The sequence below is a fragment of the Rhineura floridana genome, chromosome 3 (genome assembly GCF_030035675.1).
Source record: "Rhineura floridana isolate rRhiFlo1 chromosome 3, rRhiFlo1.hap2, whole genome shotgun sequence".
NCBI lineage: Eukaryota > Metazoa > Chordata > Lepidosauria > Squamata > Rhineuridae > Rhineura > Rhineura floridana.
In genome coordinates, this window is record NC_084482.1 from 106,805,323 (window position 1) to 106,823,322 (window position 18,000).

Consider the following 18,000-nt stretch of genomic DNA (forward strand, 5'->3'; position numbering starts at 1 on the left):
CTTTGCAAAAATGTCATTTAAAAATATACTTTGTAAAAAAAACCCACCAACTCTAATTTTAAATAGAGTATTGACAGAAAATACCTTGACAGAAAATTGGACTTAAAGTATAACTTCGAATTCTTCCCTGTTGCAGAAGAGGAGCAAGAAACCTCAGGGGATTTTGGTAGTGGTGGATCAGTGATATTATTGGATGATCTGGAAGAGGAACATGAAACAGCAAAAAAGGACAAAGAAGGAAAACAGAAGATCCATGTAAGAGCAGCTAATGATGATGATGAAGATGAAGATGATGATAAGGAGGAAGAAATTGGCTATATATGGTAGTTCCCATATCTCTGAGGACTCATGTTTTGCACAATATCACAAGTCATTTTGTATCTCTGCAATGGTAACTGAAACATCAGGCATCATATATGGAGCTTAATCTAAAGCTCTATGGGCATTCCAGAATGCTCACAGATGTCCCTTATAATTGAACTTCCCTTTCACTTTATTGCTGGGCATAATTCCACAAGCACAATGGAGATGAGCATGCAAAGCTGAACCTGACATTGAAGTGAACTGGGAAGACATTTCATATGTGGGAGCTCCTTGCACACGTGGGATGACTTTGCACACACATGTGCATTGGAGCTCCTGTGACCAGCAAACTGCAGGATGGCAACAATTATCCTTCCACTCAATTTAATTTTGTATACTGTGTTTTATTTGGAAGGCAGCTTTGACACTCAACTAGCTTTTATTTGGAATGACTGTGAGTAGTGTTCTCTTTTACTGGCATGGTGACTTCCATAATTTAATCTGCTCACATAGTACAAAATTTGTTTTTGTTTTTTATGGAATACAGAACATAGCAAGGGGTCAGCACATTCAAGCACGAGGTTCCTTTCATGTTATCAGTACTGAAGTTTTCAATTACCTATCTTTTTATTGTGCCATTTGTTATTAATACTGTGCTTTGCTACTTTAATATCTTGCCATTAGGAACTTCTTTGAAAAGATCAAATCACCTTAGCATTCTGGTTTGGTTACTTCTTGGCTTTTAAATCAGAAAGAATCCCATTTTAGCTCCTCCTCACTTCCTTTGACAATGGTTGGCAAAGACATGGTCTAATTTCAGTAGAACTCAATGAAAATTCTCCCCTTTGAGTAGTGCAGCATAAGATCTCAGATTACCATTTCTGCCATTAATAAATATTAGTTAAATTTAAGTTAAGCATGGTTTTGATTTTGTGAAATCTTGATGTCTGGTATATTATATGCACACTCACACACAACTTTTAGCAAGGGGAACAGGACTTGAATGGCCTTCTAAAAGATGTGAGAAAGGAATGCTTTGCAAATGCATTTCTTTACAATCATTTTTGCAGGCTCACAAGCCTTGGATTTTGCTTTGATCAAGTTTGCACTAATGCTATGCAAGCTGCCTCTGCTTCCTTGATAATATACCACTAGTTTTTGCTGAGCATGCTTTTTCTTCATTTACTCTAAATGAATCCTCATTTGGAAGTGCTGAAGCTGTCAGGGGCACTAACCATCAAAAGTAATAAGCTGTCTTTCCTTTATTTTAAATTGTTAATATTTATTTGCTCTATTTTTAAAAAAATAAAACAACTTTAGGCATTTGGGTCTATAGTTAATATCACTTCTGGTTAATGCATCATATGATGCTTACTGTTATGAACCAGAAGAATGTGATTAAAATGATTCCATAAGCCTCTACATAGCAGCATCTCATTGCTCCCCATTGGCATTCAGTGTGGGAAATTGAGTGTGCCATTGCAGACCTTTTATTATGCTTGTTTTACACACAACGACAAACCATGATGGAGCATGTATGATGAACTGGGAGAAAAAATGCATTTGTAATAATCACCATTGTTTTCTTCATTAAATGAAAGTGAATAACTGCCAGATAGGTCTTAAATTCTGCAAACACTAAGGGCCATACCCACTTTTGTTGATCAGGGCAATTATAGTGCTGTTATACCAGAAATAAGCATGGCCTGTACACTTTAAAGAAAGCTTATATTTCTGTGAGAAAGTGCTAATTTTTTAGTGTGAATTTCTATAGTTTTCAGGTGGCTGCGCAAAGGCATCTACCCTCAGACTGTTGTTTGCTGTGTGTGATACTTTGTTTATGCATTTTACTTCTGGTGTGGTAAGGTCTGGGGTTGCTATTTTTTAACTATGTGTTTTAACACAAGGTCTGGTTTGTTAATGAACCCTTCAAATTGTAATGCTAAATGTCATGCTGTTAAGATTGCATTTTGCCTATTTCTGTTTTGTTTTAATATTCCCAGGGAGAGCAGCCTAAATTAACTGGCCATGTGAAATTTTAATAACATCCAGCTGAGAAGTAGCTTCCCACATACAGCCTTAGCCTGAAATCCTGGGCACAATGGATTCCAGTAATTAAATGGACAAATTGTCCTCTGACTTGTAAAGATGCCAGTGCTAGGCTACAAACTTCAAATGTATATCATGCACACTTAAAAACTGTATAGCTCCACTGAAGTAAATCCATATTATTGCTTGGGCCTTTTTGTCTTCTTTAGCCAGAGCAATGCAAACCATGGCTTGTGCTGTTACACTTATAGTGGGATTCAATGCCTGGTAAATGAAGCCATTAAGGCTCTGCCAGTTGATCTCTACCCCAACTCAAGGAATGGACAGTGCAGGTTAGTACCTCTGTCATAATAGGCTGTCACACAAGGGGGGGCTGTGGATGCTCTGCCTCTTCCCCAACCTTGTCCCTCTCCCAGTAAAGCCATGCAACTATCTTTAACAGGCCAGCTGCAACATACAGGAATACCCCACTATACGGACCTTCACTTTACGGACACTCGCGAGTACGGACATATTTACAGTAGCACCATTCCCGTTTACGTACGCTCGCTTCACAAGAATGGAGACTTAACGGCATGACGCCACCGCCCGATCAGTTTCCAACTACAAACTTTTTCTTAAAATAAGGCCTACTGTGTTTATTTTAGTTATAAATGCGTTGTTTACATCAGTTATGCCCGTATATGATGATTGCAGTGTAGTATATGCATCGATAAGTAAAAAAAGGTAGTGCTTCACTTTAAGTACATTTTCGGTTTACGTACTCGCTCTGGACCCATTGCGTACGTTAATGCGGGGTATTCCTGTATTAAAGGTAAGGGGCAGCTGATGGTGTAGCAAGATTGTTGGCTTAATCAGCTATGGTGGCTAGGTTGTATCACAGCACCAGTGCAAGGGTCCCAGTTATATCTTCACATCACCTTACTGCTCCCCATTCCTATGAGATGCTATGCTCACAAAGCACCTCAGAGAATCAGGCTATGGGATTGCTATAAAAAAATTGTGAAAAAGTTTGGGGGAGAAATTAAAAAAAAACTTGAAAAAAAGTTACTTGAAATTAATGGCCTTTTCTTCCATACAAAAATTACGTTAACTGGTAAATGTTTTAAGTGTAAGAATTTTGTGGACTGCACCATCAAGCTGTATTTGGGCTGTAGATGGACAGGTATAGAATAAAATAATGTCCAATTAGAAGCTACAACATAGCTGTCAGTTTCACCACACTACTTACCTACTTAATTTAATAAAATATGTAAAAGTCAAGTTCACTATGGTTGCAGAGAAGTGATATATTTTATATACATATGATAAAAGTTTTTGTTTAGGATTTGTTTACTCACACGCTCTCTCACACATAGCAGTGTAAAAGCAGCTGTTTTCTGGTGCAATTCATAACTATTGATATGTGTGCATGAATATTTAAACCATATGGGTGAGGCCAGGCATGTGGGTCTTTCACACTTAATCAGCATTCTTCATCTCCACTTCATAGTCAATTCCTGTTGTAATCTATTAACCAGTCTTAAATTAGCCATAGCCATGCCTAACCTCTTCCACTGATTTCAAGAGGATGCAGTAGACTTAATTTAACTTCTGGATCAGGACCACTATATTTATGTGAGTAAAAAATTGCAGATTCAATCTTAACATCATCTGTGTCATTACGCACACAGACAAAAAACAGAATCCCCTTGTCTTCTAATTTTTGTTTCTTCAGCATTAATGCTCTGCCTAAGTGCTGATCCCACTGTAATATAGTGCTTGTTTTTATATAGGATTTGTGTATATTAAAATTCATCAACACATATTCTATTGTAATTTTTAAAGAATTGTTTCGAACTCTTTCCCAGCAACCTTTTTCCCAAACCCATGATAATATAGAGAGATGTGAATGCTACAGGAAGGCATTATTTCATACATGCCAGTGTAGAATTAATAAAAGTGAAAATTGGTAACATCCTTAGTTTCAAGAATTGTCATATCAATTACTACTACAAAATAGGCTCTTAAAGATGCATCCTGGTTCTAACGCATCTTGACTGCAGACTATAATAATTTTTTCTGATTTTTTGATTTTGATTTCCTGTCTCAAATGCTGTCTGGACAGAAAAATTTTAAAATCAGAAAAGGGCAAGGTACAAAAATACCAATATTACCATAATTTCGGTTGGAAAACTTGATGAAGCAGCAGCAACAATAATTGGAGACATTCCTGCAATTTTGGTAGACCCTCAGCAGCATTTAAAGAAAAGTTGAATCCTTTGCAGTAAAACTCTTTACAGAACATTAGAACTAATAAAGCAGAATGAAGTTGCGTTTTCAGAGGCACTGACAAGGTGCATTGCAATCTCCTTTCATGATCAGGCAGCTTCATCTCCTGTTGAACCATTTGCTCCCCATTGGACATGTAAGCACCAGGAACTAGGAAAAAATGACAAAGCTATATGAAATTTGGCTAAGCAAGTCTTACAAGCTTTTGTTACTCTCTTTTGTGCAGAAATAGTACAATCCAAAGCCATGGTAGATTCTCTATCAAGCCGCAGCATAATTGCTGCAATTTATTTCTCATTACATTTTCTGGGACAAAAATAATAAATGTACCTACAATAACGTTGGACTAAGACAGTAATAGGTCTCTTGGCCTTGCTTCTGTGAAAATTACTTTGTTTATAACTTGTAGTGGGTTTAACCTCTACCAGATAAAATATGTTAGCAAGAACATAAAATGGGGGTTATTTTATATAATGGTATATATAATTTTGATACAGTGGTATGAATCAGCAGCACATGCAGAGAGGTTACTATCAAAAGCAATCTGGATGTGTTCAAGACCAAGCCTTATTGTCTCTGAAAGTGCAGTTTTCCATCCTTATTTCATGTAAATAATCTTTTTAAAAGACCAAAAAGCTATACAAACAATGATTCTCTACTTATTGGTAGTGTGACTCCCATACACTACAAAGACTGAAAGTGTTTTCATACCAGCTGACTTTATCCTTTGAGCTTTAGACATATAGTATATCTCACATACCTATGCTATGATTTAGTAAAGGTGATCCATGCATAGAATCAGGCTTCCATGTTTTTGGATGTCACTGCATGCCCACAAAATGGTGCTGCATGAGAAAGCAACCCCCAGCATCCAACTCTAAATCTTCAAGACATGGGAAACACAGGGGTAGCTAATGAAATGCCCTCCAGCTGTTGCTGGACTCCAACTCTCATCAGCTAGCATGGCCAATGGTAGGATAATGGGAGTTCCATCCAGAATAAATCTTTCTCAGACTCATCAGAATCACTATTTTCCTCATAACAAAAGCAGTAAAATTAAATGACTATGCACATTTATGAAGGGCTATGCTCTCTTATCCAAACATTAATAATAACAATGTTGCTTCAAGATGTGCCTGATGTTTATCTGAACAGAAGACAAGGCACAGCATAACTATTTGAGCACAGAGGCTGACGAAATACTTCTCAATATATGTATTAGTCACTGTGTAAAAATAATGGAGGGTTCTAGTATAAATAAAAGTAAAAAAGGTTCCAAACAATCACAAGGACCTTGACACAAGATTTTTGTTGTGTGTGTCTTTTTTTTCTACCAACCAACTCCAGCCCCTGGAATCCCTCCCCAGTTCATTAGGTTGGTCTGCTGAACCAAATATAAATGTTAAAAGTGCAAACGTGGCTGTCTAAAATTATTTGGCAACATGAGTTATAGGTGCAGCAACTCCAGGCCTCTCATATCACTTCCACCTGGTGCTTGGACCATGGAATACATTTAATGGCTCATCCTCGCTACTTCTGGTGGCACATACATTTCCACTGCCAAAGTTTTCATTCCAAAATTTCAACAATGTAAAGTGTGACTTCACAGAGTTAACTTTTCCCCCAAGTGAGAACTGTCATAACAAGAAACCAAATGTGACATAATTTAACATGTTATTTATCGAAGCAGAAATTTACTTTTATCTAAATTAGTGACATTCAGTATGTGCATTTAATTACAGAATATGGCTATTTATTATATATTGTTGCATGGTATTTACCTTGATGTGAATAGCCTGTGGAAAGCTCTCAGCCTAACTTAAGTGAACAAACTCTAAAGTGCTTATTCAAGAAGTCTCCTAAAATCAAAGCCAAGTAAATGGTTGCATATTTTTATATAATAATAATAATAAAATTTTATTTGTTAGTCGTTTTTTATCGTTAGTCGTTAGTTGATTTTTACACATCAAAAACATAATTTGGAACACCATCATTATTTAACTTAGGATGGATGCTTTTGCCCAGTTTTATACACTAAAAATAAAAATGTTTTTTTCCAGTCAGTTGCCATGCAATAAACTTACCTTGTGAATGGCTGAACAAAGCATCCCGCCTTTGTATACATTAATTACAATGGGTGAAATCCAATGTTGTGGGAGCAGACTTCTGCTCTGGAGCAGATTTTGGGGGGCATACAAGGGGAGAAGCAGAAATAGAAATCCCATTGCGCAAATGAAGGTCTGTTGGATTCAACCCAGCATCTTTTTAAGGATTTCTAAAAGGACTTGTTGAGTACTCATTTGCACACACGCTGAATCAATTCATCACAACACACTGAAAAAGGAAAGTTCTGGTGACCTGAACTTGTAAAGAAAAATAAGGTTAGAATCACCCTTATTTAAACAAAAGTAATTTAAATAATAATTTAACTGTGGAATCTCAAAAGGGAGGAGACTGAACACAATTGAATTGCTGTTGTGCTTCTTTGTCTTTTTTCAAAAACACCACTTAACATGTTCCCAATAAAGTACACCAACTCTAGGTCTGGCATAATTTTTCCCCAGGTTTGGGGGCATGTCAGGTTACTTGGAAAGCTATGGATCCTTCAGATCATGCCTTCCCTTAATTCGTCCCCAGCACACACACCCCAGTCCTCTCTTGATATGCCTCCTTTTCAGCCCTGCTCATGTCAGAGCTCCAACTTAAGTTGGGCAAGTGCCATGGAAGCTTCACTCTCAGAGTGTTTTAATAGTGCTTTCTTTGCTGAGAGGAGACAGAAACCTGCTTGCTATCAAAAACATCCAGTGATTAAAAATGCCACCTGCCATGTCCATGGGCCCTGGAACTGGAATCATGCTGGCTGCCATTGCCAAAGTATCTTCTGCCACCAGTGTGCTTGTTGCCTTTGCAAGCAGTGGTGCTTGAGCCCTCCTTTTCTTCAGAAAAGTAGATTCATGTCTGATGCCATGTTTCAATAGTGCTTTCTTTGCTGAGAGAACACAGAAACCTGCTTGCTATAACTAAAGCTTTATTCAGAGAATGCTTACAAGATCTACCGTGCTTGCTCGGGCTCCTCCCACCTGACCTTTACACTAGCCTCCAGATCTCCATGACAGTCTCCCTGCAGTTCCCTCTGCCGGATGAAACTGCTACCTATTATAACACAGAGAAGAACTGATGCTTCCCAGGGACCATGGGATTGTAGAGTTAATATTATATATATATTCACCATGATTATGCCTGGTGCTTTACTGGAAATGTTTACGCAATGAAAAGTCTGATTTGAAAGCAAATCTTGATAATTCAATGGAATTATTTTATAAACCGATAAACTATAATATGAGATTTGGTTATCAGGATCATTGTTAAATTGTTGGGCAAAACAGTTAATGCAAGTTATCATTAAATTCATATTTCAGAGCTCTTTTTATTACTTCCCCCCATCCCAACTCCACTCATTCCAGGGCATGCCTCAAGAAAGAAGCTATTCCAATTCATTAAAATATTTTAAAAAATAAGGCCTTTAATGCAGTACACAGTAGAGCCACTGGCTCTTATAAGCCACAGCGGAATTACGTATTCTACTTCACCCATATGACAATCTAAAGCTTTTAAGTTGCCTCTAGCTTGACTAAATGTCTGAGTCTGTTGGAAGCTAAAATATTCAATTTTTCTTCAAATCACTGAAAGTTGCGGGAAATGGAAAGCAAAAAGTCTCCAACACTAAAAAGAACCAGGCTGGTCCTCAAGCCAATTATTCCCTCCATTTAAACCACTTTCAAGTACATAAGCGTTGAATGATTTTATCACTTTTACCAAAAGAAGAACAAGAAGCCTCAATGTGTTCTTTTTAAAGATCACTTCCATAAAGGACATTTGTTTACTTCTAGCCTCCATTGTGCTTTGGATTCTTACCTACCCAATTTAAAACTACACTGTGTCCACAGTCCAGCACAGAATTAACTGTGATAAGCCCACTGATTTCAATGGTGTTAAAATATAGCTAAGGGGCAAACCTATGCATACTAGAATAAGTCCCATTGATTTAGTGGAACTTTCAAGTAAATATATGTAGGCCCAAACTGCATCTCTGTGCTGAATTGTTACTTACAAGTTTATTTTAATATTGTAATATTTAGACAATTAGTATTTTACATGTTAGCAGGCATATATGAAATAACAATTTGCTAGTAGGTGATCTTTTTTATTATCTACCATTTCTTATGGGGATACTTTAATATTAGAAATTACGTTCTTCTCTAGGCAGCAAATGCCATGGTGCATGAGCCAGCTGAAGTTAAACACTGATTAAGTCACACTAACATAGTTCATGGCAAAGTTATGCATATGCTTAGTTTTCTTCCACTGAAATCAATGGGAGTTCATTAACTTTGGCTGCATTGTGCCCACTGAATCTAGGGTCATTATTTGTAAGTCTGCCAGAAATCCCAGTATTTCACTTTTTTCCCATATAAATTTGATGGCTTTTATTGCAGTCTCTTTTTTCTGCCATTCAGTTTTCTGTTAATGCATAGACTGCTTTGTACAGTTAATACACTTCGAAGAGCCCTTTCTACAGTAGGTGGTACTTGGTCTTTTTATACTTTTCTCAATGCTGCTGATGTCCATTACTGTTTTATGTGTTGCATTGTAAGGAGAGATCCAAATATTAAGTGTTTAAGTTTTATGTCTCTACTGTAGATGGAATGTACAATATCATAGTTAATTAGAATAGCATAGTAAATTATGAATGCTTTTTTCCCATGACTTAAATGGAATGTGAACATTTTGCTGAGTTCCTTGGTTAATTGTAAATGCTGAATTGTAGTACTAAGTAGTTGCATTTTTTGTCTATCTTAATAAATTTTAATTTGCGAGTCCCCACTGTCTGACTTTTATTTTGTTAAATTTCTGGAATATTATAAAGTAGCACTCACATTTTTTTCTGGAGTAGAAAATATGCACAAATGTAGTGGTATTAAGCTAAGATGGGCAAGATCATGACCAAAGTCCACTCCATGTTTTATGTACCCCATGCCTCCTTTAACCTGGAAGACAACCATCATCCATTCAGTTACTACCTTGGCCACATTTTGTTGGACCTTCATAAAATTTAACATATATACACTGGCCTTTGTTCATCTGTGTGTTCACACAGCACTGAGCTCTGGTCAGATAGGAACATAGGCAAGAGCCTTATACTGAGTCAAACCATTTATCTAGCTCAATATTATCCAGTGACGACCAGCAGCTCTCTAGAATTTCAGACAGGAGTCATCCCAATCCTACTTGGAGATGCCAGGAGTTTGAATGTGGGAACCTTGCATGCACAATCCATACTACAGTACTGAGATAGGCCCCTCCCCCAATCCTCTGTTGGGGGAACATGCTTTCTTCTTCCCTTCCCTCAAATAGATAGTTGGAACTGTCATTGTGGAGCAGCCCTCTTCTGGAGAGGGTAACAAACGTGCATAAACTTTGTTTCCTGCTTCATAGATGCATTGGGGTAATAGTGTTATTAACGTGGGTGGCTGATGCCGTGTTCTTAATATAGTAAACACATCTTCTATTGCAGGGATGGGGAAACTTTGGCCTTTCAGATAGTGTTGAACTCTAATTCCCATCAGCACCATCCAGCATGGCCAACAGTTAGGGATGATGGAGTTGTAGTCCAACAATATTCAGTGGGCAACAGGTTCCCCATACCTGTTTTACTGGATTTACATTTAGATCAGTACATTAGAAGCAGTAGAATATGAGCCACCTGGAACCTCTATACAAACAATACTGAAATTAGGGTAGGCTTCTTTTTCATTGAGACTTGCACACAAAAATTTCCTGGTTGATTGTTCTTAATTTCATTACTACCTATACCTATTAGTCACTTATTAATATGTAATTTAGTGCACTATGCTGCACACTGTAACACAAAATCAAACAGTAAAACTGGCACATTGAAATATGCTTGATTAACACAAACTACCACATGCACAGAAGTAACTTGCAGGCTGGGATCCTGGGGATGAAAGTAATGAGTGGATGACTGTATAAGAGCAGCACACTGATGGCAAAAGAAGAGTAGACAGAGAACAAGGGCTCCACTGATTCCTAAACCAGTCCTCTCCCACCCGTATCCATAGGGGAGGGATCATGCCCATAATGTTTAAAATATCAGTGTTTGCAATCTTATTTCCTTTGTAATTAAGCCACACACAAAAATCTAATAATTCAACATTTCCAAAGGCACTCGTGTTCTGAATAAAAATACAATAATTCTAGATCTATTAACTGCAATATTGATCTTGAACAATGTGAAGAAGTAGCAAATACAATTAAAAAGTATAATGATCTAAAGCACTGGTTTTTAATGTATGGTATGGTTATCATTTCCAGCTTAATCACACCAGTTTATGCACTGTTTATGAATTCTGAAAATAAAAAATATATGAAATACATGAAAATGTAAAAAAAATCCAGATATAACTTCAAATTGTCTTTTGGTTGGGAGGAATGGCCCTGCCTGCAAATGAAGGATAGAATCCATTTCCTTTCTATTGTAAATCATGCAGTATGGAGGCAAATTTCTTTGCAATTTCATGTGTTTGGGCAAGTCATTTTTCTATGAATGTTGGAGTAGTGAGTGTTTTGCAGGGACCCTGCAAGTTACAGATAGTCATGTGTCCTCCAACATAGACCATGGTACCTCCTCTTTATGCACCTCAGCCACTTTTTCTCACGCAAACAGAGAGACAGACAAAGGGCTTCTTAAACACCACTTCCTCAGTGTGAACAGCAACAGGGGCTTTAGCAAAGTTCTTCACTAATGCTCCTCAGGTGTTCACTGCCATTGCCTATGAATGGTTCATACTTGGGAGCCTGCAGCCTACATGCAGAAAGGGAGGATGCTGCCAGAATCACTGTTCACGTGGAGTGTGTGCATGTGGAGGAGTTGTTTAAAGAACATTATGCTGTGTCTTGTACTGAATGGACTGATGGATTGAACCAATGTTGTAGATCTTTCAGTCAGTTCAGAACTTGGCTCCTTTTAAATAATTGCCAAATAGGACTATATGTGGTTTGATTAACCTTAGTTAAATGTCTTCTGAGAAGAATATAAAACTTTCATGCTTTACTCCATAAAATATGAACTCCAAATCATGAAATCATGTACACTCAAACCAGCAGCAGTTGTCCCAATAAAATACTAAATACATTTTAACCTGATCCAACTGTAATGATGCTTTAAAAGGAATTCAGGTGTGACTAGTTGCACCACAATGTGGATGATCATTCAATGCATATTTAAATGCACAACCCATTGAAAGCAATATAGTGTGGATTGATAGCATCAGCACTTGAATGCACATGAAAGTTATGCCTGCATTTCCTGATTCTGTTAAGTAATACAGAGTGCCAAAATTTCTCAGAAGACGTGTGATTTTTAAAACATTTTCCTTTTGCTCACCTCCATAGAAAAAGATGAGCACTTTGCTTAATTGTCTCCAAATATTCTTCCCAAATTTTTATGTTGCTGCTGTTATCAATTAAACAATAACGCCTCAATTTTTTGGAATATTGATAGGCTTAGGCATGCTCCCAGATCACAAGGTTCCAATAAACCCAGGAACTACGAAACAAGTAGGTAAAATATGCCAAGTTTATTAGTACTCTTGCAAGAGGAGAAATAGCCAGGCCAGTTCTGCCTGGGCTGGGCGCAGCCAGCCTTTTTACTCCCAGGAAAGTTACGTATAGAAAGTACAGCATATGCCCCTGCCCATTTCCCAGAAATCAGCCCATTTACAAGAAATCCCATACGTGTAGTTTCGTTCTCCCCTCATGAAAGACCCCTGTTAAGTTTCCGTTTTCCTTATATGGTGTTGTTTTTCTCTTCTTCAGGTTAGGGCGTTGGTAGGGGGTGTAAGCGCCATTACTCTAACATAGGAATGTGATGTCTAAGCAAGTTAAGCGACCTTGACACACATCTTCCCTGATGCTACAGACTTTTCTACAAGAGCTACTTCAAGACATTTCTCTCAGGGTGATGTGGGCATCTATTTCTTTTTTAACATTCTAACAAACAACTTATAACAAAATTAAAATCATTTTCCACACTGCCATTTCCCTCCCCCTGATAATGCTCCAAAATGAAACTACATCCAAGGTAATGCGGCAAATGCAAATAATGGCCAGGCTGCCAACACAGCTGCTGTTGTTGGCACTTGCAGTGGCAACAAGAACAAAACCTTGGGGAAAAATAAAGAAGCAGTGCTACTGCCACTGGTGAGCCTCACCTTTAAAAAACTACTGGGAAATTTATTATGTCCCTAGAGAAATTTGGTGAGGTTTCTCTGCATTTGCACATAGCTCTAGCTTATCACAAGGCTTTCCTTAGCTGAATAGAGGCAATTGCTTTTTTAAAAAAATCCTTCCCCCACTAGGAATACAGACACTGGAAGGAAAAGCCTCACACCCAAACTGTATTATCAGTATATAATGAAAACAATACAACTCAAGTAAGCAATCTAGCAATATGTTCTGAGTGTGGGTGCTCCAATGCACACACAAATCGACCATTGTACAGAATGACTTCCATATTTAGACTGGAGAAAACCAACCTGCATATGTACTCCCTCATGCCCCTTAAATTAACTGCTAACTGCTGGTCGGTGATACCCATCTTGATGGGAAAAGGTCGTGTTATTCACAACAGGAGGAGGGCTGTAGATCAGTGGTAGAACATACACCTTGCATGCAAAACTTCCCAGGTTCAAATCACTGGCATCTCCAGGTAAAGCTGGAAAAGACATCTGTTTGTAACCCTAAAGATCCATTGCCAGTCAGTCTAGGTAAAAATGAGCTAGATCAGTATTCTTACAGTCTGACTCTTATAAAGCAGACTATGTACCTTCCTATGTACCATATAAAGGTACACAGAGGCCCCAAGAATTGCATGGATGCATATCTATGCATTTTAAAAAACTCAGATCTGTTTCTGAGCTGCTCTGTGCACTCTCTACTTCAGTCTGTAACTCAACTCATGAGTTGCTCTGTATAAAATGAAACTCTTGTGTTCTATCCATTCATTACAGTGAGGAGCCAATAAATGGCTATAATTTCCCCCCTTTTGGCCAAAATGGATACAATTTGCAGACAAAGAGTAGGTAAGCCTTCCAAATTGCAGACAAATATGTCCAGGGGCTTTCCTCCATAATCGTTTATGAGGGGAGGGAGCAAGGCTTTATCTCTTTCTTACCTTAAATGAAATAAGAGGAGTCTGAGTGGTATGTATTCTTGGTGTACAGTTTTGAAAGCTTTGCAGCTTCATACTAACTACTTTCTTATCATGGTTGTGTGGCTTCCAATAGGTTGTACAGACCTCCCAATAGGCCTTACAATGTGAGACTGTCTTATTCTTGTTGTTGTTGTTGTTGTTACACTCAATTTATATCTCACCCTTTCTCCTGAAGGAGCCTAGAGTGGCAAAATACTTAAATGAAGCTTTTAACTTTAAAAAAACTCCCACTGCTGTGTTCTAACAAAAAAAAACAATTCAGATATCTTCAGTGCTCTGCAAGCAACTCTTTCAACAGCCTCGCTTACTGCAAAGCCCATGGATACAGAGGAACATATATTGGAAAATACAGAACTGCACCAACACAGAAAAACACAGAAACAGAACAACTGTCTGTGAGGTCCCCAATCTGACCGGGGGGAAGGTATCATCAATGCACTTTGACTCAGTGGGAGAAGAGAGTCCTGCAAATCAATCCAATTCATTTTGTTATTTGGTCCCCACGCAGAGCTGATGCACACCCCCAGTACATATACGCAATGTAAGACAAGACACTTTTAAATGATAGTTTACAAAAAAACGTAGTGCTCTTCAATTTTTATGCCACTGCCTGAGTGAGAGAATGTAGCACTGTACATCAGAAGCTTAGCAGTCTGAAGTGACTCCGTCTTAAGCCTTAATATCCCTTTCTGTTTCTGCTAGCAGCTGGTTGCTAACAGCTTATATTTTGAGACGAATAGGACCAAGCGGCAGCTGTTCCCAGCAAGTCAATGTCAAGTGTTGTATTGTCTTCACCATCTCCTCCTGACAGCTAGAGGATGGATGGTGGCTTTTATGTAATCTGAGAGAGGTGGAGAGGCTCTTGTTCCCAACATGCCAATGGAAAAGGCCTTGCTGTCTCTTCTTCTGCCAGATAAGTAATAGTTGACCACTAACAGAACATGAAAGATGAGAGCCCAGATGGCAACTTGTGACTAAAGTCACAAAGGTGAACTATTATAACAAAATACAAAGGCAGGAACGGACAAAATCCTTCTCTTGCTCCTGTGCCAGACCAAAATAGTATTGCCTCTTTTTTAATTAACACAAAAGCTATTGTAGCCAACGACCTTTAGCTTTACCTTACCACGTGCATTTTCATAACAGGCATGAGGAATCACATGAAAACAAATTACTGCAAGATTAAAAACATGATGTTTTTACATGCCTCTTAACACAGGGGTGGCTAAATCTTTTTGGGCTGAGGGCCACACTGACCAATGGCCAACCCTCTGGGCACCAAAGAATATAAATATGGGGGCAGTAATTTAAAAAAATTAAAGGACACATTTGGAAGAGTCACATGAGGGGGGAGTCACATAATCACAGCAAGGGACCCACAGGAGTGGGATGCTGGAAAATTCTGTCAGAAACTGAAGTGGAAATTGCTGCTGTTTGCCTTTTTGTCTCAGGTCCGGCACGGAAATCAATACAGTTAATACAACTGGTATTCACACACAACATTCTTGGGATTTTTTTAGTCTGCAATAGATATGTAATTAATTACTTTTTTTACATCAATTTGATGTTTCCTTTACATTTAAATGAATGGTGTGTAAATAATTATGAGAGGATGAGTGGTTAAATAGCAGACAATGAGATGAATAACGTATTTGGCAGAAACCAAACTGCAGTGGAACAGAAACAGTGCTGATTGTGACAAAGACAGATTGGAATGGAAATCACTGCTTTCTTACATTCCTTATATATATATATATATTTAAAATAAATAGACAAACTGGGGTGGGGGGGAAAGACGTGAAATATCTCAAGTGTTAAATTAGAAAAAAGATTATACCATCATTTCTTATAGGATGACAACATGACATAACATTCCCTGAAATTCTTCTGTGGTTACTTATTCATTCTATAGACACAACTCCATTAGGTAACCAATGGACTGTCAGACACCCGTCACCAGCCAGGACCACTGGGAAATGACTTATGCCACCATCATCGCTGCTCAGTAGTGCACACAAGGCTAAAAGAGACATCCAATTGGGAATCTGGAGAGTGGCATGATGGCAGTTGCCCCATTCATATACTGTTACCACTGCTCACAAGCCTGGGAAGATTTCTGTGAAAATAGAACCCCTCTCATGGTAGCACAATTAAAAGAAAAGCTTCAGGAAATGCAAGTGAATTGGATTTTCTTTACCAAATACTATGGTATTCATAATGAGGGAGTGTAAGACAAAGTATGACTAGAAAGTATGATCTGAATGTATTCCATTGGAATATATGACCACTACAAAATGCTTTGTTTCCAAAATCTAGTTACATATTTTTGAAATATATACAAGTATAAAAAATTGATTGAAAATAATGTGGGAAGATTATATTAGGACAACAATAGAAAAATGTGTGGGACAAAATAAGGATGACTCAAAGAAAACTATCAGCAGTATTTAGCAAAATAGTTGCGCTAGCACAAGGGAAGAGAGGGAGGATCCTGCTGTACTAGTACTAATTCTTGTGCTAGCACAATGAGATTCTCCCATCTTCTCTCCTTGTGCACCCCACACAGGTCCCAAATATGCTCCAGAGGTTTTGGTGGAATCCCCAGAATAGCTTTGGGGGGGGGAGGAGAGAGGGAGAATGTTCTGTTGCACAAGGAAAAATCCTTTCACTAATGGAATATCCAACATGTTCCCCTTAACATTATGTTGAATACAACCCTATATCAATAATCCTTAGGGATAGTTCCTTAAAATTATTACACCGATGGAACATTATACCACTATGTCTGGAAAGGATAACAAATACAAATAATACACAATGTTGGAGAAATCGAAATCAGGAAGGTGGATACTGTATATGCATATGTGGTGGTTATGTCTTGTTGCATCAGTTTTGGAATATGATATTTGCACGATTGACTTACCAACTTAAATTGGATAAAGGGAAAGCTAGAATATTTAATTTTTATGTAGTGTGATATAATTTTATGTGATATACAAACCAGGGACATATGCAGCAATATCTATCAAAGCATTTCCTCAGATTATGGAAAAAAGAACTAATATTACTAAGAAGTATACAGAAAATCTCCAAGCTGCAAATGGCGTTGGACTATGACCTGGGAGACCAGGGTTCAAATCCCCACACAACCATGAAGCTCACTGGGTGACCTTGGGCCCGTCACTGCCTCTCAGCCTCAGAGGAAGGCAATGGTATACCCCCTCTGAATACCGCTTACCATGAAAACCCTATTCGTAGGGTCACCATAAGTCGGAGTCGACGTAAAGGCAGTATATTTACATTTACATATAAAGGGGGAAAATATGTAGAATGCAGTACCTTTTGTTAATAATTATAAGATATAACCACAGCTAGAATTTATTATAGGTCAGTCCAGTTTTACAACAGCTTCACCACTGGCTACCAGCATGCTCTTCCTTCTGCTAGTCCTCACAGAAGCCTGGCTAGTTTCCCACGGACTTGAGGTGGACACAGCAGTGCTAGAAATAGAAAATCAGGCAGATAATGAGCTAGTGGTTGGCTGGCCATGGTGGTAGCAGCAGTGACAGTTGGCGGTAGGCAGCAGGCTATTTGGCAGACCATTTGATGGGTCCCTTGTGTGTTTATGTAGATGAGAGGCAAAGGCTGAAGCCCTTTTCAAGAATTATATATGTGCCACAAATTAAACACATGGGGGGGCAGTGGGGAAATGTTCCTAATTCCAACCCAGTCACCATTTCAATCACCTGTAACTCATGGGGTGTGCTAGCTCTGCCCATCTTTCATTGTTTTGGAAAATCAGGTTTCTAATACATGTGGGGAGCTTCCATTACAAGAAGCTCCCCACTTCAGAATTTTCCCCTCCATGATTTGGAGGACAACTTTAATGATGGGAGCAAAACTAGCACACGCATCCCAACATAGTGCCCTCTATATTTTGGACTACAACTCAGCCCTGCTCAGTAAGACCAATGGTCAAGGATGCTGGGAATTACAGTCCAGAATATCTTGAGGACACCACATTGGCGATTCCTGCTACAGTGAGTCCTGGTTGCTTTCAGAAGGCTATTATCTTGATTTCATCT

The 18,000-nt window shown here is 38.4% G+C and overlaps 1 protein-coding gene across 11 annotated transcripts in view; it reads left to right on the forward strand.

Annotated features, from left to right (window-relative positions):
• The window catches only part of SPOCK1 (SPARC (osteonectin), cwcv and kazal like domains proteoglycan 1), an 872,143-nt gene extending 862,640 nt beyond the window's left edge, over positions 1 to 9,503 (forward strand). For all 11 annotated transcript variants that reach the window (XM_061617192.1, XM_061617194.1, XM_061617196.1 and 8 more), the window contains one exon: positions 137 to 9,503. In XM_061617192.1, the coding sequence (XP_061473176.1) occupies positions 137 to 327 (191 nt within the window). In that variant the 3' untranslated portion in view covers positions 328 to 9,503. The remainder of the gene's footprint in view (positions 1 to 136) is intronic.
• The last annotated feature ends 8,497 nt before the right edge of the window (positions 9,504 to 18,000 follow it).